Below are 26,401 nucleotides of genomic sequence, written 5' to 3' on the forward strand. Positions count from 1 at the left end.
CCTTCTTCTTGACTATGCCTGTCAACCTTAGCCTATGAAGACTTGAACAAACATTAACAGAGTTTCTAATAGCTCAGGGTCAGGTCCCCAGGATGACCCTAAGCCCCCCTGAAAGTGGCTGACTGAGAAAACTGTAGGCAGCCAACAGAGTGTACTTTGGTCCAGCCAACACCCCTGTGTCCCAGTCTCTGTGAGAAGGTAGGCACCCAACTTCAATAAACGCCTCTTAGCAAACCTGGGTGGGTGTCACATGGACCAGCCCCCTTCTTCTACTTTGTAGTTTTTCACTTCCTTGACTCCACAGAGCCCCTCATCCCTATTCCCTCCATCCCCCTTTAAAGCACTTAGTTGCCTCTGTACAAATCCAAGTTGGGTTCAGTTCACGTTGGACGCTTTTCCCTATTGTGAGGTTATATTACTGACTAAAATCTATCTTTACCACTTTAACTCATGTCAGCTTTCTTTATTTTTGACAATGGCTGCCTTTCAAAGTGCGTCTCTTATGAGAAAAGAATCTGGGTTCGAGGGCAATTTTATTGCATTCAGATGCACCGGGTTCTGGGTCTTTGTCAATGCCTTACAAACATAACGGCCTAAAGACAGGCCCTGTGTATCTCAGTGTGCCTGGGAAGGCACCTACTTGGAACACCTTCCTCACTTGGGCCTCCATCCTGCTTCATCTGCCTAAGGACTTCAGGTGGCTCGCCACCTCAGAAGTGGGTGGGATAAAGCAGCCCTCATCCTCACCATCAGCAGGCTGCCAGCGACGCTCTCAACTGTGTCCCCTGTGTCTGTCCCACACGCCACAATCCTGGTGCTTCTATTGCACCACCTCCAGCCCCGGACCACATCTAAGCAAGGTCTCCACCTCTCTCTGCCCCACTCCTCACAAAGAATGCTAAGGTTCCCCCACATCATCTCCACGGCCCTCCCTGGGGGCTTCCCTGGCAGGGTGCCAGAGGGACATGTGTTAGGTCAGGCCCAGAAGGGGCGACCACAGGGCTTTGGGATGCTGCCCGTCTTACTCAGGCTGGATTTACTACTTAGTCTATACAGGGTTAAGTCAACTGCCTTCAAGTGACTAAATCCCTGGAGGAAGGAAGAGGAAGTGGCTAAAGATGCTCCTAAAAAGTTTTTTTATATATAGGAAAAGAAAACAGAACTTTTTATAGACAAAGATATCTTCCACCTTCCTTCCTACAGGGGTGATGGGCAGGACCGCAATCCACACACTAATCCACTTGGACCCCAAATCTCTTCCCGAGTTTCTTAAACCCACTCCAGTCTCCTACTTTTTGTGACCCAGAGAGAATGGAGTTATTTTAAGTAAAGCTCATTTTTTATGGAGGGGCCATCATTTCCAGGACCACCCCAGGCAGCCCTGCTGGGCCCACCTTTCCAGCTAGAGGTCACTCAGGGCAACCTGCCAGCTCCATCAGAAATTTCTCTTCAGCAATTGACCTGTGGGGCTCTCTCAGCACCAGCCACTTCATACTATGGCTTCTTTTGTCCTTCAGATCCCTGTGCTTTGGAAACCGCTGAGGTGGAGGCAAGATTCATTTATATGCTACTCCTTCTTCTCAGGCACCCTTGCCTATCTTGGTGTATCTGCCTGATTGAGAAGTGAGCCTACAGGTGATTTGTAACCAACAGTAAAGTGCTTAAGTGTGAGACTGGCTTACTCATGCATTAAGCAGATTCACGGTTATCCCCATATTAATGTCAGCTCACTCTTGCATTTCCGTGAGATTTCCTGAGCAGAGTGAACTCTTTGCCACGGCCTGTGAGATAATGTATCATATCCAGACACGCACCTCATGCCTCCTGTCTCCTTTCTCACTTTACTCATCCCTCTGACCTTCAGTCAGTCCCTCAGATATTTTCAGCTCTTTCCTAATACAAGTTCTTTACACCCACAACTCTTTCTTCCAGGAGGCCCCTTCCCCCAGACTTTTGCCTTGCTCTGTCTTCTGCTTCTGGACTCAGCTTAAAAATAACTTCTTCCTAGGGTACCTGGGTGGCTCAGTCAGTTGAGCATCTGACTCTTGGTTTTGGCTCAGATCATGATCTCACGGTTTGTGAGATTAAGCCCTGCATTGGGCCCCGCACCACCAGGGTGGAGACTGCTTGAGATTCTCTCTCTCTTCCTCTCTCTCTCAAACTAAATAAATAAACTTAAAAAAAAAATAACTTCTTCCTGGTGCTGACTGGGAGGGCACTTAAGAGAGCCTTGGGGGTGGGGGAGGGGTAAATATTCTGTTTGTGATCTACACGGGAGTTACAAGCTGTGTGCATGTGTAAAAACTCACTGAGCTGTCCACTTAAGATTTATAGACTTTATGTAAGTAAACCTAAAAAAGGAAAATCTAAAAAAAGTTTCAACTTCTTCCTTGTCTCATTATTATAGTAGTAGTAGCTCCTATAACTCTTGAACATGGGATTGTGCCTCCATCCTGGAACAATAATTATATTCTTTGATTGTTTATTTGTAAATTGTACCTCCTCCTAGAATGCAAGCCCCGCAAGGACAGAGCCTCTGTCTTTCCTGTTCACGGAGGCATCTTCCAGAGCATAGCATAGTGCCTGTCACACAGTGGACACTAAAAAATTTAGTGAATGGAGAGGTGGAAGGATGAATAAAAAAGCTTGGATTTAATGATGGAGGAAAAAATGGGCAGAGGAGGAATGTCCGAGGCTGGAAGTTCCCACTCCCACCCAGCAGAGAGTTGAGGGTCTTATTCCGGAAGTCCAGGATCTCGTTATCTCCCTGGAGACCCAACACCTTCCTATCTACACCTCATTGGGGTTGTCCTGGTCGGCATAGATGAGGAAGCCTGTGAAGAGGCTATCGGTCCAGTAAGGGTCATAGAAAAGCCCGTTCTGCTCTGAGTAGAAGATCTGCAGCCAGACCTCATCACCTTGCTTCAGAGCCAGGATGGTGGAGCCCGAGGCCACATCATGGTTGCCTGTGTTGGCATCGAAGGTCCGGATGCGGTACTGGCCGTTGTGCACCAGGCCGATGGCCAGGTGCTTGTTGGCCAGGGTGATATCGTAGGTGAAGTAGTAGATCCCCGGCACGCCACAGACGAACTTGCCACTGGATGCATTGTAGTGGCCACCCTCGTTCATCAGGATCTTGTCAAACTTGATGGGCAGCCTCTCCCGTGGGTAGCTCTTGGTCACTGCCACCGAGAAGGCAGACTTGGCGTGGCCACTGCCGCAGCTGCAGGGGCCTGGGAGGCCCGGCTCCCCCTTCCTGCCCTTGGGCCCCTTCTTTCCTGGTGTGCCGTGCTTCCCCGGAGCACCACTGACCCCCTTGGGGCCGCGAGGACCGGCCCGCCCAATGGCCCCGGCTTTGCCCTTTGGTCCTGGCTTTCCCCGGTTACCTGTCCGGCCAGGTGGACCTGGAAGACAGAGCAGCTGGTGTTATGGAGGGGCCTTCACAGAGCTAGGCAGAGGCTGTGGGCCTTGGCTTTCCATCCTTGGAGCAGGAGCCTTTGGGTAATGGAAAGAGCAAGAAGGCTTTGGAGTTACATAGAAACGGGTGCAAATCCTGCTGGTATTACCTGGGGCTCTTCTCCCAGTCTTATCTGGAAAATGGGAATGGTGGTACTCACCCTCCAGAACCACTATGGACAAGGCAAAAAAGAATAACTTATAACAGCTCACCCCTTTCCTTCTCCCTGCCTTCTAGGGAAATGTCTGGTTTGTCTGCCAGACCAGTCCTTCAGTGGGCTGCACTGGTAATGGGTTGACAAAAGAATTGGAAGAAGCCTCTTGACTTCAACATACTGATCTTAGTAAGAGCCCTGCCCAGTACCCAAGGTCCCTGTATGTGCAAGAGTTTAAGTGCAGCATTGCTTACAATAGCAAAACTAGGGACAACTAAATGTCTATCCAAAGAGAAATGATTCATGGGGCACCTGGGTGGCTCAGTTGGTTGAGCATCTGACTTCGGCTCAGGTCATGATCTCACAGTTTGTGAGTTCAAGGCCCACATCAGGTTCTATGCTGTCAGCATGGAGCTTACTGTGGATCCTCTGTTCCACCCCCCCCATCTCTGCCCTTCACCTGCTTGTGCATGCTCTCTCTCTCTCCCCAAAATAAATAAACATTAAAAAGAAATGGTCCCAAAATTATGGTCTACCCATACTGTGCAATTCTATACAGGAATTTTAAAAAATGAGGCAGATTTATGTGTACTGTATGAAAACTTCTCTAAAGTACACTCTTAAGAGGAAAAAGCAGGTGGCAAGATCTTTTTTGTTGAAAGGAAACCACAAGACGAACTAGTTCTACAACTGTTTAAGTGCATAAGAGAGTGGCTGGCCCATAGTAAACTCTCACTGAATATAGTTGGCATATCCTGCAGAACATTTCCCAAGTAACATTTCCCTCTAGAATGCTCCTTGGTGTTTTATACCCAGATTTTATAACATGTTCATTTCTCTCAATACCCTATTTTTGGCCAATGATTATACAGGAAACATGTCTATTTATGTCCCCTAAATTCAATACAACATTTTAAACAAAACAAATGTGGGTAAAGATTTGAGTCACATCCAAATACAATTGTATAATTGGTACAATTAGTAGACTGGCAGAATTGGGTGTAGATGTTTGAAAAGCCTGCTGAATGTCAGTTGAGGGCCTGCTTCTGAAGGTTGCTCATGCCAGAAGGCATCCTAGTATTATTGTAAGCAGATGACTCTTTGCTAGACACCAAATGAACTGGGTAATCAGAAAGTAATGCTGTAGGCATTTTCCATTCTAACAAGGTTCTTTGCTTCTTGTATGTATATATGTAGGTATTTTACTATGTCTTAAAGTTTTGAATTAACATGTAATGCATTTAAATTTTTCCTATTTTAAGTAATTGGGAAATAGATTCTCAAATAGCATTTTCTCACTAAAATTTCTCATCTAATTTTTAGGAGCAGATTGCTTATGTTAAGTGCCTGGCAATGCCTGGTAATACTATACATATATATAAATTATGTAGAAAAAGGCCAAGAAGGATATACCTCTAACCAATTAGTAGTAGTTACCTCTGGAAAGCGAGGAGAGAATGAAAAGGGTAGGAATTAAGGAGGTCTCTTGCTTTATTTGTATTGTTTGAATATATTACAATAAGAATGTATTTGTGTGTTATTTGTAATTAAAAATTTTTTAATGGTAAAAAAGTTAAAGTAAGATCACAAAGCTGTCCCATGAAAAAATAAAAATAAGCAAAAGTTACTGCTTTAATAGTGGGAGAAACGTAAGGAGGAATAAAGACTGATTCATTTTGGATTGGAGATTTGGGGGTAAACAAATAGATAAGAAAGCTTATCAGGAAGTTCTGCAGTGTGTTATGTGGTGTGCCTCCTTCTTGGTACCTTTTTGAGAAACTTCATGAAAAGCTGGTTTTACTTTTTAAGACCTTTGTGGAGATGGATTTGCATGTGTATGTCAGAGGGAGGTGGTTGGATAATACCCTGTACTGGTCCCAGAACAACCCAGCTTTACAGGTCAGGACTCTCCATCTCTTAACACTGTCTTCCTTGGTGTGTTGCCTTAATTCTCAGCAGAGACTCTCTGCATGAGCAGGTGAGATGGCCAAGCCTATATCCTCATGGGTGTGTTGCCTTAATTCTCAGCAGAGACTCTCTGCAAGGGCAGGTGAGATGGCCAAGCCTATATCCTCATGGGTGTGTTGCCTTAATTCTCAGCAGAGACTCTCTGCGTGGGCAGGAGAGATGACCAAGTCTACATCCTCATGGCTCGTGATCAAGGAGAAAAAGTCAATAGCAGAGATACCCTCTCACTAGGACCTGTAAGATGAATGTCAGGGAAAAATCTGTCTGGCCCTGCTTGGAGTATTAGCCCAGACTGAAGCTACCACTGGGGTCAAGGAGTGGGATACCATGACATCCCGTGCCTGACACACTGTGACACCTCCCCAAGTCAAAGCCATTACCATTACTTACATAGCTATTCTTTGGGAAAGGAGGTGCTTTGGAGGAATTGATTTGGTGTGGTAGGAGAAGGTCTGGATTTGGAGGCAGCTACCGGCCTGTTACATGAGCTCAGCACATCAGTTAAGGGGAGACGACCGTTTATTCTATATCTACTCTGAGGCTGATGCTTCACACGTCATGTTTTATCGTCATTACAACCCTGTGAGCTAGGCACTGTTATCATCTCTATTTTGGAGAGGAAGCAACTGAAGAATGAAGAGAGGTTAACTAATTCACCAAAACAGGTCCCCAAGTTTGTTTTCAGAGTTCAGGTCTTGCAGCCATGACATGCTGTTCTCAACTTAATCACCCTTGACTCTCAGTTTCCTCATCTGTTAACACGATATAAGAATACCTCCTTCATAGCATGGTATGGATGGTCAGTGGAGCAACACACTCAAAAGTGCTTTGTCAATGTTAAAATGCCATACAAATAAAAGTTACTTTGATTCCTCTTCTGCTTAAAACGTGTACTTAGGGATGTTGCTGATATTAAGGGTTCTGAGACAAAGAATGTCAAGGCTGGTCCTTGGATACCTGTACGATTTAGGAGGATTAGTCATGCTGAGATTCGCTCTGTGGATCAAGCCATGAAGAGGTAGACTTGAGCCCATTGGTAACCATTTCAAAATTTCCAGCCTTTGTGAAACTAAAACTAAAACACACAGAGAAGCAGAGCCTTGACAATAACTTTGAGTTCCTGGACCCAGACATTGCTGAAGCCTGGCTCTTAAACTTCACGGTTCCATGGGCCAATAAATTCCATTTGGGGCTATATATTGAGTTTCTATTACTTGCAACCAAAGGTGTTCTGAATCATATATCAGGAGACTCCCTTAAAGCAAATCAGCAAATCAATGGTGCAGCTGGGGAAGGAACACAAGATCTGATACCCACTGTCCTTTCAGGAGCATACACTGTTCTGTTTTTTAAAAAAGACATTAATTTGATTTATAATGAAATGGGATTCATACTGGGTTTCATAACTAAACTCCTTCTGTGCCAGAGGATGTTGAGCCTGGGCAGGAATAGGAGAGACAGGCACTGGGCCTCTTACCTTCCTCTCCGCTGTCCCCCCGGTCCCCGTCCTGGCCATCCTGGCCATCTTTTCCAGGAAAGCCCATTCTTCCCACCATTCCTGAGGGCCCTGGGGCTCCCGGGGGGCCAGGTGGGCCTTGGGGGCCAGGCAAGCTGCAGACAAGTTGAGGGGAGCCTTTTTGGAAGTCCCTGCGAGCGAAGGCACCAAGCAGCGGGTCAGCTGCACAAGGGAGAGCACAGAACAAGAGTACCCAAGGGATCATGGTGGTCACCTGTGGGAGGCAAAAGAGCTGTGAGTTGATTGGTGGTCAGTCAGAAGGGCAACCAGAAGGAGACAGCCGGAAGAGACTCTCTTCTCCATCACACACAAGCGGCTGCACAGTGTCCTCATGTCTTGGGGACATATTTGGATGCACTCAGTCATGGACCCAGAATATACTTTGGAGAGGTCTTGGGGGTGAGGCACTCATCATCACACTGCTGTCCTTCAGCGGAGCTGAAATAGAGGCAGGACCTAACGGCCCAGTCATGCCAATTGGGAGGAGTGGTGGATGGAGAGAAACAAGCTAGGAATTCATTGAAATCCATGGCTCAAGTAGAAAGGGACAGAGCAGAAATAGTTTGAATTGTAGGTAATGTTTTGCAACTATGTTGCTTCTCCGGGGGTACTCGGGGTAGCACATCGCCAAGTGAGCACTGAGTCTCTGGTTCTGAGTCAAGGTGCCCTAGACCTAAGCAGCACCAGTGGGCCGCAGTAGCAGCCTCTCTGCCCAGTGCTTCCTGTGCACCAGGCAAGGGCTAAGAGCTTTCAGTACATTACTCACCTCATAGCATCCTTGCCAGATAGGTACAGGTGAGGAAGTTGAGGCCCAGAGACATTAACAACAAGCCTAACTCCTGCAATCAGCAGGTGACATGGCTGGGGTTTGAGCCAGACTGGGCAGATCCAGAGCTTGTGTCCTTTAGCAGCAGGCTATAATGCATCCTTTTTGTTTTTTAAGTTAAAAGAATTCATTGGAGGGGCACCTGGGTAGCTTAGTTGGTTAAATTTCCGACTTCAGCTCAGGTCATGATCTGAAAAAGGTTTTTTTATTTAAAGGTTTTTAAAATTTTTTTTTAAATTTTTATTTATTTTGAGAGAGAGAGAGAGAGAGAGAGCATGAGCAGGGGAGGGGCAGAGAGAAAGAAGGAGAGAGAGAGAATCCAAGCAGGCTCTGCACTGCCAGCCTGTGGGGCTCAAACTCACCAACCTGTGCCAAGATCAGAAGTCGGTCACTTAACTGACTGAGCCACCCAGGCCCCTCCCCCAAAAGTTTTTAATTAAGTAGGCAGCACACCCAACATGGAGGCTTGAACTCATAACCCTGAGATCAAGAGTTGCATGCTCTACTGACTGAGCCAGCCAGGCACCCCTTATTTATCAATTTTAGACATTATCTTCTGAATTTCATTTATGACAGATGAGGAACGTGTCCCCCTTCCATCACCTTAGCCCCTATTTCTTCTCCTTCATGTGGTTAAAATATAATTTTTGATAAAATAAAAATTTACTCTCTGGATTATTATGAGTATTGTTTATTGCTAAGCTAAGCACTGTCCTACAATTTGATTTCCTTTCTCGTACACTCTTTTCTTCCTGGACATATTAACTTTATTTTTTCACTTGCTTACTTCCCTATGCCGCTATTTTCCACACTATCAGATATATCAGATCATTCGTTCCATTTATTTTCCTAAAGATACAAGTCCTGGAGCCCCCGTCCTCATGTTCTGATCCTCACGCATGCTAACTAGCTAGCATTCTAGACTCTCCTTTATGATCATTGTGGTGATTGTCTTTGCCTCTCTCCTGGGTTGTAGCTCTTGTTTCATGAATCCTATGTCTTTCTCTCTCTGTTTAATTAAAAACAATTTTTTAAAAATCCCTCAGTCTGGTGGCACCTATCCTGTAAGAGCTTCCTGGAAAAGTGGTATGGGAAGTCATTTTTAAGGAATTGCAGGTATCCATATAGTTCGATTTTATATTGTGTCCTCAAGGCTGGTGACAGCGACAGCATCATCACCAGAGGCCAGAGTGTTATATGCTCGGAGGTGATGCACTCCCGGCCCCACACTGTAAAGATGCAGATGCTGAGGTCCAGAGCAGGAAGTAGCAACTTGACCAAGATCTCTCAATAAATTGGCTCAGTCACTTTGCAATCAACAGCCTCTCTCTCAAGAAGGAACTTTCCAGGCATGATTTCTTGCCATGAGGATGAGCCCCAAAGTGTAGCCTGCTTTGTCACCTTAGGCAAGACCTTTTCCCTCTCTGGGTCTCAGTTTCCCACCTGAGCAATAAGGGGTTTGAACCAGGTCAGTGGTTCCACACTTCCGCGTAGTGGTCAGACTCACCTGGTGGGCTTGTTCAAACCTGGCTTGCTGGGCCTCGTCCCCAGGGGTTGAGGATTATGATTCAGTAGGTCTGGGCTGGGGCTAGGGGATTTGTATTACGAGTAAGTATCTGAGCGATGCTGCTGCTGGTAGTTCAGGGGTCCACTCTGAGAATCACTAGACTAGATGGTCTCTCAGGTCTCTGCAACTCTGATGCTGAGCCTTTCAGACTTCAACCTGCCCTCTTGCAGATAGGTAACCCTTCCTGGCTCCCCTGTGGCCGCACTGCTTTCGGCTACTTAACCAGAGCCTTCAAGCAATAGGTGCTGTGATGCTGGCAGCCCCTCCCCCCTCATCCTGGGCCCTCAACCTCCTTTTCCTTCCAAACCTGCTTTGCCCTGGTCCTAGGAGCCTGTCCAGACATCAGCGGATAGAAGAGGAGAGAAAACCAGGCCTCTTCTGCCAGGGAGAGGAAAGGAGACCACAGCACTGTACTGCCCCAGATGCAGGGGCCTGTTCTAGTTGTGGCTCCAAGGCTTACCTTGTATGGACCTAAGGTGGTTTCTCTAGATAAGTGTCAGAATGGTGCCCTGGCCAGGCAGAGTTGACTTAGTACTAGAGGCTGTTTTCAATAACACTCTATCATATAATAACAAAATTATTATCTTTTCAATTTCCTTAATCCTGATTAAGTCAAGAAAATTATCTCAATCTGGTGAGAGTGTACCTTTAATGCCTCCCTGCCCTTTCTAGTAACCCTTTTTAACCAAGAGCACTGTCATCTGTAGCAGTGCACACCCATTCTTAAAGACTCTCAGGCAGGAACCCCCAAGTAGGACAGAGACCTTGAAAAGCCCCAGACAGGAGCATGGCACCAGGGGTCCTGGGGAAAAGCGTCTGCTGGGATGAAGGGAGGGCTTGTGGCCACATAGAGAAGGAGACCTGGACTGGGGCACAGGTGAGCTCTGGGCAACTCATCCTCCAGGGAGGGGGAAAAGCAAGACTTAGAGGGTGAATGTAAGAGAGTGTTACAATCGAGACTCCCACCTGGGCACTAGGACTCCTGAGAGGCTGCGTGCTAAATGGGCCGGTCAGGCTAAAGCGAAGAATCGACAAAGGAACAGTGTCAGAGCCCACTCCAGGACTCCTGGGCTCTCTGGGTGGATTGAGGATTTTAAAATATGAGCTATGTCCCTGGGAGGGGGAGGGAGAGTGGCCATGCCTCTGAGGCCTGTGTGAGGAAGCTGGAAGGTGAGAGACTGGCTGGGTAAAAGGGGAAAGACAGCGTGGGATGGGGGCCGATTGCCTTCTCGCCTCCCCAAGAGATGGAAGACATTCCCCAGTGGGAGCCAGCCTGGGCCAGAGGGGTCTGGACAGAAAGTGAGGGGCCCCAGCAGCAATAACCATGCAGGGCAGACACCAGAAAGCCAGAGGCCAAAGGCGAGGCCCGGGGATTGCCAGCAAAAGGAGAATGTGTGTGGCCCCCTTCAGGGCTGTTTACGGTCAGGGTCCAATATGGCAACCCCAAGGAGCCAGCAAAAGGTGTCCCTGAAAGAGGCAGATTCAATGTCTGCCCAGCCCAGAGAGGCAGAGCAGTTCAGTCCCTGTCGCTGCCAAGAAACATGGAAGAGCCTTCCTACTTCTTGTCTCCTTACCTCTCCTTTCAGCCTGGAAAGGGGTGAGCTAAGAAAGGGAGCAGATGGCCCTGCCAGCTTCACGTCTTTGCTGAGGGATAAGAGACAGTGTCGCCTTTAATTGAAGATCGAAGATTGGATTATGTGGGAGTAGATTGCCAGGGCGAGGGGGGTCCCTCCCTGGCTACATTACAAAGGGGCAGAGGAGACAAAAACCAAGTTACAGTTTGATGTGCCTCTGGTGTCACACGTACTCAGCATGGTTGGTCTAAATGACAGCAGAGGTGGTTGGCAGACCTGGTGAACATGGTGGAAGTGTCATATGCATGATGTACTTAAAAAAAATTTTTTTTAATGTTTATTTTTGAGAGAGAGAGACAGAGACAGAGCGTGATCAGAGGAGGAGCAGAGAGAAAGGGAGACACAGAATCCAAAGCAGGCTTCAGGCTCTGAGTTGTCAGGTTTGAATTCACAATCCAGGAGATCATGACCTGAGCTGAAGTTGGACGCTTAACCGACTGAGCCACCCAGGTGCCCCCTGCATGATGTACTTTTAGAGAACCGTGCCCCTGACACTCCCAGGCCTCAGGCATCCCCATCTCCTTCCCTGGTCTGCTTGATGAGAGTCTTGGAAAACTGTCATTGTTACTTGTGAGCTGTGACACATCTGGGCACCCACAAGAGAAACCCAATTCTCAAAGCAGGTTTGTAATGGTTTGGAAAAGTTGCAAACATTTTGGACCAGGGAGAGGGAGGAAGGAAGTGGGTGGGAGCGAGTCTCCCAGGCAGATGAGAGTCATGCAAACAGCTAGAGAAAGACAGGCAGGAAGGAGAAACAGCTAGATGAGAGAGGAAGGAGAAGAAGCATGTTTCAGTTTGCAGCCCCTTTCTCTCTTCTGATGATCACTCTCAGCCATACAGGCCCAGAAAGAGGGGGTAGGGTCCTCGGTCCGGCCTACCTCTGCCTCTTTGGACAACAGGGGCTCTCGCTCAATGACAGCTGGCCCAGAGCAGGCCCCAGTGGCTGGGTGGAGGAGCAGGGCTCTGGAACAGGCAGGGAGGAAGGGATTTCACAGAGCTGGGGGCTGGTGGTTCCCGCAGTCTGAGCCAGGAACTGTTTTGGAAATAAAGGCGGAGAAACTAGATTCTGGAGGGAGAGGAGAGACTCTGCCTCCAGTGCACCTCCAAGAAAAACAAGGCTCTAAAAATTCCTGCTTCCAGCCAGTGCCTCTACCCTCCTGAGTCTGGCCCAGAAGCCTACTCTCCACAGTGTGGTGGTGAGCAAATCTGGGGGCTAGGTGCTTGAAGGGGAGTCAGGGCCCCCAAAGAATCCAGATAAATTACCTCTTCCAGGCTCTTTTAAATAAATTTAGATTGGCAAATCTGGGGAAGGTCCCAAGGGACCCCTTTAGTTACAGACAGGGAAACTAAGGCAGAGGTAAACTGACTTTATTAGACAACTACAATGTTCCAGGCACTGTTTGAGGCTCTTTACATGAATTATTTTATTTGGAGTTTATAATAAAGTCTATGAAGGTGATAAACTTATTGTCCTATTTTTCAGAGGAAGAAACAGAGGCTCGAGAAGTGAAATGATTTACCCAAAGCCACACAATTGGAGAATGGAGACTACAGTCTGAGGGGTTCTGAAGACTACACTTAAGCTACTACACCTTGCTCCCTCCCCCTGGTATTTTTGTTATGTTTTATACAAGAGGAAACTGAAGCTCAGAGAGGCTAATTTCCTCACATTTACACAACTAGTTCATGGCAGAAGTTATATTTGAACTTGGGTTTGGCTGACCCTAATGCCCAAATGCTTTCCATTATGTCAGCATTTCTTAGATTTTCCTCCTAAATATTCTGAATCACAGAAGAGACCTTGAAGCATTTGCCAAAGCCACACACAGCAATAGGGAGATTTCTTTCATATCAACTTATATATTTGCACACGCCTGCAAACACACACGTACACACATACACACGTGGATGTATAATACATGACTTTGAAAACGTAGAAGTGATGCTTTTTCTCCCTCAGGATACGTGAGGAAATCGATGCTTAAGGAAAACCTCCTGTCCTTTGAGAGGCCCACACTTGGCTTACTCAAGGTGATGGGTGGGGGTGGGGGCCCTGGGCCCCGCCGTCAACAAGTCCCCTTGGAGTATTAATAGGGTATTCCCAGGAGCTGAACCAAAAGACCAGCACAAGGCACAGCCCCAACTCACTCCTTGCTTCATCCCAGCAGGAGCCTCCTCCCTGGTCTCTTGCGTCCCCCCCAACACGTACTCACCATGTGAAGCCAGAAGGACTGTTCAAAACCATAACTCAGTCACATCACTTCCTGGAGGGTCTTACCCCAGTTGTTGCTGGCTGCAAATAGCAAACATTGGAAACCCTGACGTGGCCCACAAGGCCCTAAATGACCCGGCCCTTGCGGCCACCTCCCCAGCTCCAGCTCCCCCTGTCTCTTCTGCTCCCCCTTGCCTAGCCCCCCCACCTCCTTCAGGCCAAGCTCTGCATTCTGCCAGCCTGGGAGCCCCACCCTCTTGGCTCCCTGGCTCTTTATTCATTTTGTTTCAGCTGAAATGTCACTTCCTCCAAGGCCTTCCCTGACATGCCCTCTCAGACAGCTCTCCCCTGGACTCCAGCTCCTTGTCTGTTCTTACAACAATGCATGTGTATTCATTGTATTTGCTTGCTAATCTGCTTACTGTGCCTGTTTTCTCTCTCCGTAAGTAGAAGTAAGTAGAAACTCCCGAGGCAGGAACCCCAGATGGCCCTGCTATATCCCCAGGTCTTCCAACTTCCTTGCAAACAGAGGGTGTTCAGGGTGTTACCTGATTAATGAGTGAGATCCACACTCTACCCTCAAGAAAATCCACAGTGAGGAGAAAACAAGGCAATGGCCTAAATCTAAAAGGAATCCTTCGAAATAAATAAGTTTTCTCCCTTTCTCGATTTTTCCAATCCAAACCATATCTAATTCTAATCTCTCATTCCTCTTGACTTCCTACAGCACAGGGAGTCCCCACCCTCACTCTGGGGAGGGAGCTTTCAGAACATTTTACATATAGCAGGTATTCCATAAGTATCTGTTCAATGGATCAGAGAGAAAAAAAATATATTGGTTCTTCCTTACCTTTTTAAAAGCTATCTTAGTTCCTAAATTCTCCTTTCTGGTGGGAGCTGAGTAAGAAGGACGCATGACAGTCTTCCTGCTGTAGAGAAAAAGATATATTAGTAGGTCAACCCCCCGTAATGAAATCAAGTGGTACTAAACGTGGATGGAGTTCTAACGTCTGGTTTTAATTTGCCCAGTCCCTGGGCTTCTTATCTCTCAGTTAAGTTGCCAATGATTCATAAGTACACATGTTCTAGGAAAACTAGGAGCTAAAGTAGGGGACCTCCTTCTCCTTTCTGCCCTTGACCCCCAGGACATTGGCCCCTGGTTCACTCCCAAGGACCCACAGCCCAGACTGTGCCATGAGAAGGACCAGAAGTGGGGACATCGGTGTGCTGCTGACCACACCTGAGTGGGACACTGGCCTGGGCCTTCAGTGAGGCTGCTCAATTCTGAGTCATCTTGCCTGGGAGACAGGAAGATATATATTACACTTAAATAAATCTGGCCTGTTGGTTTTCAAGTTTTGACACACTGACAGGTAGTGGTGGTATTTAACTCTGTGATTAAGAGCAATGGGAAACCAGGGGCACTTGGGTGGCTCAGTCTGTTAAGTTTCCAACTTCCACTAAGGGAATGATTTCATGGTTTGTAGGTTCCAGCCCTGCATTGGGCTCTCTGCTCTCAACGAAGAGCCTGCTTTGGATCATTTCCTGCACACACGAGCACATACTCTCTCTCAGAAACAGACATTAAAAAAAAAAAAAAAAAAAAAGAGCCATGGTAAACTCACTTACTTTCTTCAACTATCTTTTTTTTCTTAAACTTTTTTTTTTTTGTATTTCCTGGTCTATTTTATTTCAGAAGTTTTGAAAAAGAAACAAATAATTTAGAATCTTAGAATTGTGCAAAGGAAAACTTACTCGTTCATTTCATTAGTTACAATTATCTTTGTATTTTGTAGCACTTTTTAACATTGGCTAAGAAAAAGGATAAAATAACTTTGCATGGGATTTAAGTTTCTACTAAACAATAAAACTTCAATCAAAGTCTTTTATATTTATATTTGCTTCAACCAAATTTATTTACTTTCTTTTTATATGTGCACCATGCGTTTATTCATCAGCCATGCACTTTCTTCTTTCTGGAGTATGTTTACTCTTCCTTGTTTTGAATAATTCCTTTTTTTTTTTTAATAGTTTATTGTCAAATTAGTTTCCACATAACACTCAGTGCTCATCCCCACAAGTGTCCTCCTCCATGCCCATCCCCCCCTCCCCCCAGTTTCTTAAACTTTTTTAATGTTTTATTTATTTCTGAGAGAGAGACAGACAGCATGAGCAGAGGAGGGTCAGAGAGAGAGGGAGACACAGAATCTGAAGCAGCCTCCAGGCTCTGAGCTGGCTGTCAGCACAGAGCCTGATGTGGGGCTCAGACCTACAAACCATGAGATCATGACCTGAGCCGAAGTCGGATGCTTAACCAGCTGAGCCACCCAGGCACCCCTACTTTCTTCAACTATCTAATGGAAGTAATAATATATCTGACTCCTGGAGTTTTTATAGGAGCAATGAGGCACCATACTCAAAACTTCAAGCCCAGTGTGAGCCTCAGTAACTGCTCAGTAGTTGGAGAGAACTCTGCCCCCACCCTGACCTCCTCCCTGTGAACTCTGCCCCCACCCTGACCTCCTCCCTGTGAACTCTGCCCCCACCCTGACCTCCTCCCTGTGAACTCTGCTCCGACCCTGACCTCCTCCCTGTGAACTCTGCCCCCACCCTGACCTCCTCCCTGTGAACTCTGCCCCCCCTCTGACCTCCTCCCTGTGAACTCTGACTGGACCCTAACCTTTTCCCTGTGAACTCTGCCCCCACCCTGACCTCCTCCCTGTGAACTCTGCCCCCCCTCTGACCTCCTCCCTGTGAACTCTGACTGGACCCTAACCTTTTCCCTGTGAACCCTGCCCCCACCCTGACCTCCTCCCTGTGAACCCTGCCCCAACCCTGACCTCCTCCTTGTGAACTCTGCCCCAACCCTGACCTTTTCCCTGTGAAGCCCACAAACAGTTGCCTGCCTCATCCTTCAACTTTCAGATCTACTACTGTCTCTTCAGAGAGACCTGCCTGGTTGCTGGATTAAAGTATTTTTCCACTCCTGGTTTGCTTTTCCTTCGAAAGCACTTGGACCAAGTTGTGATTATATATGTATTGGTTTCCTGACCCACTAACTGTGTCTTCTCCTTGGTGTGGAAGGATCAGGAAAGCGAGGCCCTGCCTGTCTTGCTCTTTATTATATTACCAGAGTCCAGCACTGTGTCTGCCATGCACTTAGGAAGTGCTCAGCTCAGAGTTGTTTCACAGCCCTGGACGAAGCACTCCTAATCAAGGGCAACAGGTGTAAGGTCACAAGTCTAAACGTCTAAACCGAACTGACTCCATGACAGGCTTTAAGTTTCCCCTCTAAACTAGAAGGCCTGAGTTTCGGCTTTCCGAAACTACCAGGTAGTTACACATTGCCCAAGGCAGGAGTAACCACCCTTGCAACACCCAATCCAGAAAGGCCAGCTACCACCCTCCACATTGTTAAGGGAGATAGAAACTATAGATAGGACCCTGTTACCTAATGTTAAAGTTAACCTGTTAGTCGCCGAACAAGATCCTAGGCTCGCTCTGTGATTGGTTGAATTTAAAGGTACTCTAAATGTTGTAATTGGATCCCGCCAAAAGTAATGAATACTCTAGACAATGTGTATGGTTAAACCCTCTGTTAATGATGTTGAATAATTATGATTGGATCACTGTTCCCATGTCACAACTTCTGTAACTCCCCCGTCTCAAACCCCATAAAAACCCTACTCTGCCCTTGTTTGGGGCTCTCAGCACAGATCCATATGCTGGTGAAGTCTGGGAGTCCAAGTTTAAGCCCGTAATAAAGCCCTTTGCTTTTGCATATGTGACTTGGACTCCTTGGTGGTCTTGGGATTTTGGGGAGATCGTGATCTGGGCATAACACAGGATCACAACTTTCATTTGCTTTGTGCAGATGACAAAGCCACACTTGGTCAATGAAGGAAATGTAGAGAGATGACCGGTCTTGGATTGGAAGATGTGGGTCCCAGCCCTAGTTTTGTAACTTACTGGTTATGTGACTATGGGAAAGTCATTTCCTCGTATTTGAGGTTCCATTTCTTCACCTATTAAATGGAGGTAATAACACTCACCCCACCTACCTTACAGGGCTGTTCTGAGAATCAAACAAGATAGCGAATGTTGAAAGCAAACATGATACAAAAATTAGAGCCTGAAGTTGTAATTGGCACCTCCTGCCCCTGAACAGCGAGCAGTCCCAACCTCCCACTAGGAGCCCTTGGAGTGTCTGGGTGAGTTATGGGTGGGGGAGTGTACTTGACTCTGACCCGGCCAGGGATTCTCCCAGACTTTGGGGTTAAAGGGGAAGGGCTGGTGGCTGGAATGGGGTGGGGCTTGCTTGCTGCTGAAGCTCCCTGAAAATTCCCTTTGATGGGAGTGAGAATTCTACAATGAAAAACACCCCGTGCCCTCCCTGAATTCCAGGAAGCAAATTGGAAACAGCCCTCTCCAACTTCTCTGAAAAGCAGACGGACCGCCTGGAGGAGAGGGGCTGGTGGCAGCTCCTCACACAGTGCTCACAGAAAAGTCCCCTTTCCTGGGATTTGGAAACACTCCAGCAACCAGAGCCTAACACAGAAGATTAAAAGGTATGGGGTCCACTTGCCAAGAAGCCCCAGAAACTATTTTATCTGTTTTCTTCCTCCTCCACTCCCTGTTTCTGTCCCAGTGTAGAAAAAGAGGTCCGAGGACAAAGTGTGACTGACAAAGGTAGACCTCTGCTATACACACCCAAACCCATACAAACCAACCAACGTGGCAGGTGATGTGATGTGGTGGGCAGGGGGCCCATCCCCTCCCCTGAGCCCCCGGGCTGCTTCACATTGGGCCTCAGCTGCCTGTGCAATGAGGGCACAAAGCCATCAAGCTTTGGAGCTGCCCACAGTTGTTTTCTGCCATGGAGACCAAGAACTGCAGTGAGCTAGAAGAATGCAGCTGATGTGCCAGATGTGAGGGGAGGGAAGGAGGTCTGAGGGTGTTTGGAGCCCTGTATCCAGCTTGTCTCGAGGGCCAGCCTCCAAGTGGCAGGCCGGAGTGCCAGGGAGCGTGTTTGAGCAGGGCTGTCCAGTAGGAATATGATGTGCGGCTACCGTTCAAAATGGGTCTCACTGTCATGTTAAAAAGGTAAAAAGCAATGAAATTTATTTTAATATTTTATATAGCCTAATAGATCTCAAGTATCATCTCAACATGTAATTAATGTAAAACTTATTAATGAGGCATTCACATTCATAAACTGGCACGAAGTCTCGGAGACCCAGTGTGTATTTTACACTTGCAGCACATCTGAATGCAGATTGGCCACATTCCAAGCGCTCAGCTATCATGTGGTGTGCACCAGCTCTAAACACAGCCGCTTGCGTTGAAATCCCATGAACTAGCTGTGGCACCTGTTACAAATTACTTATTCTATGTTTCTCAGCCTCATCCTCTCCAAAATAGGGAAAATAATAAGGTAGGACAATAACCTACCTTAGAAGGTTGTTATGAGGATAGAATGTTCTTAGAACAAGGCTTGGCATGCGATAAGGGATACAAGAGCATTAGCTATTATTATTATTTCTTATCCTTCTGAAGATCAAACAAGATAATGGATATTGAAGATAAAGCATGATACAAAAATTAAGACCTTGTTTAAAACTGTAATTGTCACTAACTGCAGCTGAACTCATGAAAAACAGTCCTAATCTCTGAGTCCTGTGGCATTTCAGGCAGGGCCCCTGCCTTCTTCTATTTCTCCATTTTCATTTACGGTGGCTTGTGCTGTGTTTCTGTCAGTTGCCACCCAAAGAGAGGAGGCTTGCCCTTTGCTCCTGCCCTGGCATTGCATCCTGAGGGAAGGAGGGGGCTGTCTGCCATGCCCCCATGTCACTGAGCTACGTGCTGTGTTCATGCTCCATAACACAAGTTATGAATCAATGGCAAAGTGCTCAGCTCATCAAGTGATAGGAGGCCAAATGGGGTATCATGTGCTTGGTACCATGGCTTGGCACATGGATGTCCAATAAATGGTGTCACTTATTCTTATCACTTTTGAGACCAGACACTGAGGTTCCGGAGATGAAAAGATGTGGTAGTCACTCTCATATGGCACATGGTCTGGTTATACTGAGGGCCCAGCCTCGTACACCTGTGTGACCATTAGGGAAAGCAAGCCTTGAACCTCCTTTGTCTTTGAAGCAGGCTATCTCTCCAAAGAGCATCCAGGACCATGCAGAAGGCAAGGGAAGGAAATTTCAGGGCTAGATGGTTCCTTGGAATGGTATAGAAGGCACCACACTTGAAGACCCAGGAACTAAGGTAGAGGAACAAATTCTGAACTCTGAAGGGCTAGGGAGAAAAGGCTATGTTTTCCTTGACCTCTCTGGGCTTGCTGGTCTCCATGGAGTCAGTCCCAGTCAGTCTCTGACTGGTATTTGGGGTAATTCTAAAGACCTGACACAGGGCTGGCCTTCAAGAAGCACAGAGCTAGTCTGGTGCTTAGGAGTCATGTTATAGATATTTTTTTAACCCCTCTGGACCTCAATTTCCTTATCTGAAAAATGGAGAAAAACACACTGCATGGTCTTGTTTAAACCATTTGAATTTGGAAAAAGCATGGTAGAAAATATATTCCATTTTTATGTGTGAAATCTGAAATAACACAAAATCCTCAAATTAAAAGTTTGTCAGGAACCTTGCAAGGCAGTGTGGATTGTAAATTGTAAACCGTGCTTATGCTAGAACCACATGCAACATTATTCCAAACAGGTAAACATAAATAGCTGCCAGCCTTCAGCAGGTGAATTGTAAATTACACAAGTCTGAATTGTTTGAGGTCTTTAGGCATGTGTCTCTGAGTAATTAGATTGCTCAAAGCTCTCTTATAGAATAATTGTGACTATCAAATGATATAATATAGTAACTAGGCAACAGTAAGCACTCCTTAATGGTAGTATTATTCTGATACAATGATAATAAGTGAAAACAATGTGAGATATGATATAACGATATTATGGGAGGTTAACTGAGCAGATCTTGGGCTTCTGCTTCCTCCTCTGTAAAATATGATTATGGTGAGTTGAACAATTGTGAGCTTTGGGGTAAACAGCTGGAAGGCAGATTTTAACAGCGGATACGATTTTACAGCAAGGCACAAATGCAAAGGTCCAGGATTTCTGTATGTGTGACCTACTTTAAAGTTTATTTATTTTTGAGAGAGAGTGAGAGAGAGAAAACACACACACACACACACACACACACACACACGAGAGTACAAGTGGGGGAGGGGAAGAGAGAGAGGAAGACACAGAATCAGAAATGGGCTCCAGGGTCTGAGCTGTGAGCACAGAGCCCAACTGAAGGCTCAAACCCACGAATCATGAGATCATGACCTGCGCTAAGTCAGACGCTTAACCCACTGAGTCACCCAGCTGCCCCTAAGTGTAATCTACTTTAAACGAGGTTGTAAACTTAGAATTTACTCATTCAACAAACCGCTCTTTATTAACATTGCAATGTGCACTGACCTCTGGTTGAAAGGTATTAAAAAGCTAGGGAGGATGGGGGTCCTGAGTGACTCAGTCTGTTGAGTGGCTTAGGTTATGGTTTCAGCTCAGGTCATGATCCCAGGTCCTGCTTGCATTTCTCTCTCTTCTGTCTCTGCCCCTCCGCACCCTCTCTCAAAATGGATAAATAAAACTTAAATAAGTAAATAAATAAATAAGCTAGGGAGAATGGCCCTGCCACTGAGGGAATGATAATCTAGACCCGAGGCTTATCAGTGGCCTTATGCAAACCAGTGACTACATGATGCTTTTATTTTTTTTAATTTTTTAATGTTTATTTATTTGAGAGACAGAGCATGAGTGGGGGAGGGGCAGAGAGAGAGAGAGGGAAACACAGAATCCCAAGCAGGCTTTAGGCTCTGAGCTGCCAGCACAGAGCCTGACACAGGGCTCAAACCCATGAACATGACCTGAGCCAAACTCAGACGCTTAACCAACTGAGCCACCTAGGCGTCCTGCTTTTTTTTGTTTTTAATTTGAAATTGTTGCCAATGTAAAACGTGGGAGCTCTTATCTTAAACTCAAGATTTCTGGGCAAGGGCTCCAGAGTCTGGCTGGAGGCTGATGCCTGCAAGGGAATGTGCTCTCATGGGCACCAGCTGCCCTGCCTTCTGCCTGAGCTCCAGGTCTACACCTGTGGCAAGAAATATTGGCAGCTGGTCTGTGCCTCTCCGAACTGCACATCATGCCCCATACCAAAAACCCACACCAGCTGTCCTGCAACCTCACCCTGAGGCACATCAACAAGGTCCTGGAGACAGGCTCAGGCACACCCAGTGCCGGCAATACCAGAGAGCTCCGTGCGCAGTGTCAGGAGCAGCGTGTGGAGTGTGTGCCCGCCTCCCTGTCTCCTGCACAAAAGGAGGAGGAAGGAAGACCAGATGGACAGTTCTGGGCCGCCTCACGCAGGAGAAGCCTTCTGGGAATCCTTGTCCAGCAATGATGGAGAAGGTGTGAGTGACAGTGAGGATAGAATGACAGACCTGTGCCCACCTGAGTTGTTCACCAGAAAGGACCTGGGAGGGACTGAACATGGGGACAGCACCAATGTCTTTTTGCCAGAGGAGGAGGGTGAGAAGCCAGGAACCGTGGGTAGAAGGGCCCTGGGGTCAGAGAAGAGATGGAAGTAGACAGGGACAGGGTCCTTAAGCATTGGGAAAAGAGCTGGGCTCGCAGAAGTTCAAAAGTTATCACCATAAACTTGGGGCACCTGATGGCTCAGTCAGTTGAGGCTCTGAGTCTTAGGCTCAGGTCATGATCTCACAATTCATGAGTTTGAACCCCATATCAAGATCTGTGCTACCAATGCAGAGTCTGCTTCAGATCTTCTGTCCCCCTCTCTCTGTCCCTCCTCTGCTTGTTCCCTCTCTCTCTCTCTCTCAAATAATTAAACATTTTAAAAATTATTTAAAAAGTCATCACCATAAACCTAAGAGCTTCAGCACTTTTAAACAGGTTAATGAAAGTTTATTGGAGAAAGCAAAAAATAAAAAATAAATCAAGATTTCTAGGTATTCTTGAGAATCTGGATTATTTCCTTGAAAAACATTTGGCAGGGCACCAGTTGGCCACCTCTTGAGATGAAGTGTTATGGGTTGGAATATGTCCCCCCAAATTCATATGTTGAAGTCCTGACCCCCAGAACCTCAGAATGGGGCTATATATTTGGGGATTGGGCCTTTAAAGAGATAAAGGAAAATAAAGTCCTATGGATGGGCCCTAATCACTATGACTGGCATCCTTATAAGGAGATTAGGACACAGCACACAGAGGTCTGACCGTGTGAGGGCACAGAGAGAAGGTGGCCATCTGCAAGTCAAGGAGAGAAGGCAGGGACCTCAGTCAAGGACCTCAGAAGGAACCAAACTTGCCCTCACCTTTATCGTGGACTTCTAGCCTTTGGAATTCTGAGAATAACTGTCTACTGTTTAAGCCACCTGCTGTGGTATTTTGTGATGGCCGCCCTAGCAGACCACTACACAGGACCTACACTCTTCTGTGTCCACAGTCCTCACCACTCCCAAACGGCATGCATTCTGCTCACTTCTGTGTCACGCGCAGCCCCTACTGGCAGCTGAGCCAGCAACCTGTGACCTAGAGGCAAAGGGTGTTTTCCATGTACATTATGTGTTCTTATTCCAAAGCTTTGATGTACCTTTTGCCCTTTTACTCTCTTCACACTTCTGTAAGGCTAATACTATTATCCTCACTTGGCAGAAGAGAAAACAGGGCTCAGAAAAGTGAAGTCATTTTTTCCCAGTTAAAGCTGGGAGGCGATCCGCGCCTGCTGACTCAGGGACCAGGGCTCACGTCCCTCTACCATGCACTTGGGCATAGGACCCATGAGCCTAAAGCCTTAACTAACAGGGCAGCTGTGTGTGTGTGTGTGTATGTGTGTGCATGCACATGCATGTGTGTTATAGAGGTAAGCCATTCACAGCGATGCACAAATCCAAGGAGAATTATTTCCTTGAAAAAAGACTTGGCATAGAATTCCTTTCAAAAGTAAACCTAGAATAGAAATTGAACTGAAATCTGCTTTATGCAGGAGTTCATCTCACAGAGGCAAGCCTGGCTGGCAAGCCTCTGATGGGGGGAAGGGTGAGGGAAGCCGTGAGTGTGTACATGGTCTCTATCAGCTTATGCTGAACATTCAGGAGCAGATAGCACTAGAGACTGGCACTGTAGGAAAGAAGGTTCAGTCCCCTGTGTCCAATCAGCTGATGAGGAGTAGCAAGATAGGGAAGAAGAGAGGGATTTGTAGAGAAAGCAGTCACTTCCTGAGGGAATCTGCTGACTATTTGATGGAGACAGAATAGCTTCAGAGATGACCCCAGACTTGTGAAAGATATCTCAATTTACTCGTACAATGACACACTGTGACACCATTATGAGAACAAAGTAAGTCCAGACGTGCAGATGGAAAGACGGCCAAGATACACAAAGTGAAAAAGGCAAGTTGCAGCATGGAATGTAAAGCATGATTCTCTTTGAGTTAAAAAAAAAAAAAAAGGACCCCCCCCCCCCCCACACACACACAATTTCTGAAAGGACACCACTTCTTGATAAACAGGTTACCTCTCAGAATTAGGACCAAGTGTGTGGGCTTTTACTTTTCACTTTCTTCCTCTTTTTACTGTCTGAATTTCTTATGATGAGCGTTGTTAGTTTTACGTCATTTAAAACAAAAGGTCACCCTAATGTTTAAGGATCAGAAGACAGGCAAGTGTGGTGTCCCTGCTAGGAGACCGGGAGAGGTCAGACATTTGGAAAGATGCAAACTCAATGGTGCACTTGATGCGTCAGAATGAAGGGTAACAGTGATGTTCTCAGAAGTGCGAGGGGGCCGGGGAGTTAGCAGTTGACAGTGGACTTAATGGATACGATTAGCAGATAACAGAATAAATCAGAAGAGAACTGTGCAGATGGGGGAGGAGACAGGGGGAGAGAGAGGAGAGCACAGACTTTGAACAATGCCAACCGAGCATCAGCCGTGAGTTGACATATATAGGATGTTGTTGCTATTGCTGCTGGTTCAGTGGGAGTAGGAACAGGTCAGGGTAAGACCACAAGGTCTCTGGGAGATGTCGGATCTAAGAGGGGGAGATTTTGAAGGGTTCAGATAGGAGAGTCTTGAAGCCAAAGAGCAGAGGACACTGAGGTTGTGTAAAGGTTCATGGAGCTGGGGCAGAGAAGTGTACTGGGAGACCGCTGGGGACAATTGCAGTCCTTCAGCTGAGAGATAATGTCCTGGAATAGGACCGCAGCAGTGGGTTAGAGAAATAAGAACAAAGTAAGACAAGGCTTGGAGACAAGTAGTTTGGGGGAAGAGGGAGGGTGAAGAGAGTTGTAAAGAATTGGGTGCAAATCTCAGCTTGCCATTTACTGCCTTTTGAACTCAGTCTGCCCATCTACATAATATATTTAATTAAAGAAGTGCTATCAGGAATAAATGAGATCATGCACTCCACACATAACAACTATGATTGTTAGCTTGGGGTATTGGACTCAGACTTACCAGGGTTCAAGTCCCTTTACCACTAGCTGTACAGTTACTAGCTGTACAGTCTTGAGCAAGTTGTTAAAGATCCCTGAGCCTGGTTCCTCTTTTGCAGATGGGAATAACCTGTCGTCATGGAAATGAAACAGCACACCAGAGGGCTGGCAGAGCCTGGCACAAAATAGGCGCTCAATAAATGGTAGAGGTATTACTGTCAACAGGTAAGCCACTGAGCACAGAGCCTGGCATACAGTGAGTACTCAGTACATGTTAATTCATGTTATAATTCATAAGGCAGAGGTCAGGAGCCGGGAATCCCGGGGCTGCCCGGCCTGCAAAGAAGGGACGATTGCAGCACTCCACCTCCCACCCGAGGACATACTTCTGTCCACTTTCCAGCACCGGATCCTTCCCCTCCCACCTGCGCTTTCCGCCCCTGCGGGAGGGTGGCGGAGGTGCGGGTAGCTCTCGGTCACTCACCCTAGCGGTCTCGGCCACGTCCCGGGGCTTCCGGAGCCACGAAGCTCGAAGCTCTCGGCACTGCTCCGCGTCCCCGCCTCCTGCCGAGGCAGCTCGGCCAGCGCCCGCCTCAGGCATACTTTTCCCATCCCGTCATGGGCGGGAGCATTTGGTTCCTGGTCACGTGGGCCAGCCCGCAGCTAGGAGCTCTCCGTCTGGGAGCTGCACAGGTTTGGAAAAAATTTCAGCGCTGGTGACAACTTGAGTGTGTCAATGCATGTCTGTGTGTAGAATTTGTCAGTGTCTTTGAAGGTTTACATGCACGAGAGTGATTGCTACTCAGCCGATTGCGAGGGAGTGGGTACTTGTGCATGTGTCTGAAGAGACATCTGTGTTGCTTGCACGTGAGCATTCATCTGGCTGTGGATCAAAGGATGCGTGTGGGCATGACGGTTTATAGGAGCGTAAATTCCCCAGTGTACTGAATTTGCATGTACTTGAGTGATTATGAATCGTGTGTGCAGGTTTAGTTGTATGTGTGTTCATTCATAAACGCATGTGCCCAAACGTGCATCAGGGCTCCTGTACGTGAATATGCATGCACATGTCGAAGGTTGCAGCTCAATGTGTAACTGAAATGTACTTCATTTGCTGGGTTTACACATCAGTGGCTGGATATCTATGTGTTGGGTACATGTTTAAATGTGTGTCCAGATGTGCACAACCACGTATCAGTGTGTATGTGCGTGATTTCTTTGTGGCACCTGTTTGTGCAGTGGCTCATTCTGTATGTTTATATGTACACATGCCTTGGTGTAGATTTTGTCCAGATGTGAGGGTGCACGTACATCATAGTGCCCCTGTGTCCCAGCCCTCATCTCCCTCCTCTTAGAAGCAAAGGCTCACTGGCTTCACGAACTCTGTGGCCTGGCTTCAAATTGCTGAGTGTTCCAGAATAGGCAGAGTAATCCTGTTTAGGTTGCAAGTAGATACCTGAGGAAAGAAAAATCATAGACATTCAACTTTAGCTTCTTCCTGTTCTTCCCGCTGTTCTTTTCTACAAGCTACCACTATTTCACTCA

At 46.9% G+C, this 26,401-nt stretch overlaps 1 protein-coding gene and 1 pseudogene across 2 annotated transcripts; one reads left to right on the forward strand and one right to left on the reverse strand.

Moving 5' to 3' along the window:
• Positions 1–2,633: 2,633 nt before the first annotated feature.
• C1QTNF2 (C1q and TNF related 2) lies at positions 2,634–25,433 on the reverse strand. Of its 2 annotated transcripts, none has more exons than XM_077780746.1 (4): positions 25,341–25,433; positions 14,185–14,263; positions 7,057–7,309; positions 2,634–3,404 (listed from the first exon to the last, which is right to left on the reverse strand). In XM_077780746.1, exons 2-4 carry the CDS (start codon positions 14,248–14,250, stop codon positions 2,791–2,793), a joined length of 933 nt encoding a protein of 310 aa, XP_077636872.1. In that variant the 5' UTR covers positions 14,251–14,263; positions 25,341–25,433; the 3' UTR covers positions 2,634–2,790. The 2 variants fall into 2 exon arrangements, with proteins under 2 accessions (XP_077636872.1, XP_077636873.1); XM_077780747.1 differs by lacking the exon at positions 25,341–25,433 and adding an exon at positions 13,336–13,415 and having other exon boundaries at positions 14,185–14,264.
• On the forward strand, positions 21,439–21,990 carry LOC144245408 (surfeit locus protein 2 pseudogene; annotated as a pseudogene).
• Positions 25,434–26,401: the final 968 nt, after the last annotated feature.

The sequence above is a fragment of the Crocuta crocuta genome, unplaced genomic scaffold (assembly GCF_008692635.1).
Source record: "Crocuta crocuta isolate KB4526 unplaced genomic scaffold, BGI_CrCroc_1.0 scaffold343, whole genome shotgun sequence".
Lineage (NCBI taxonomy): Eukaryota > Metazoa > Chordata > Mammalia > Carnivora > Hyaenidae > Crocuta > Crocuta crocuta.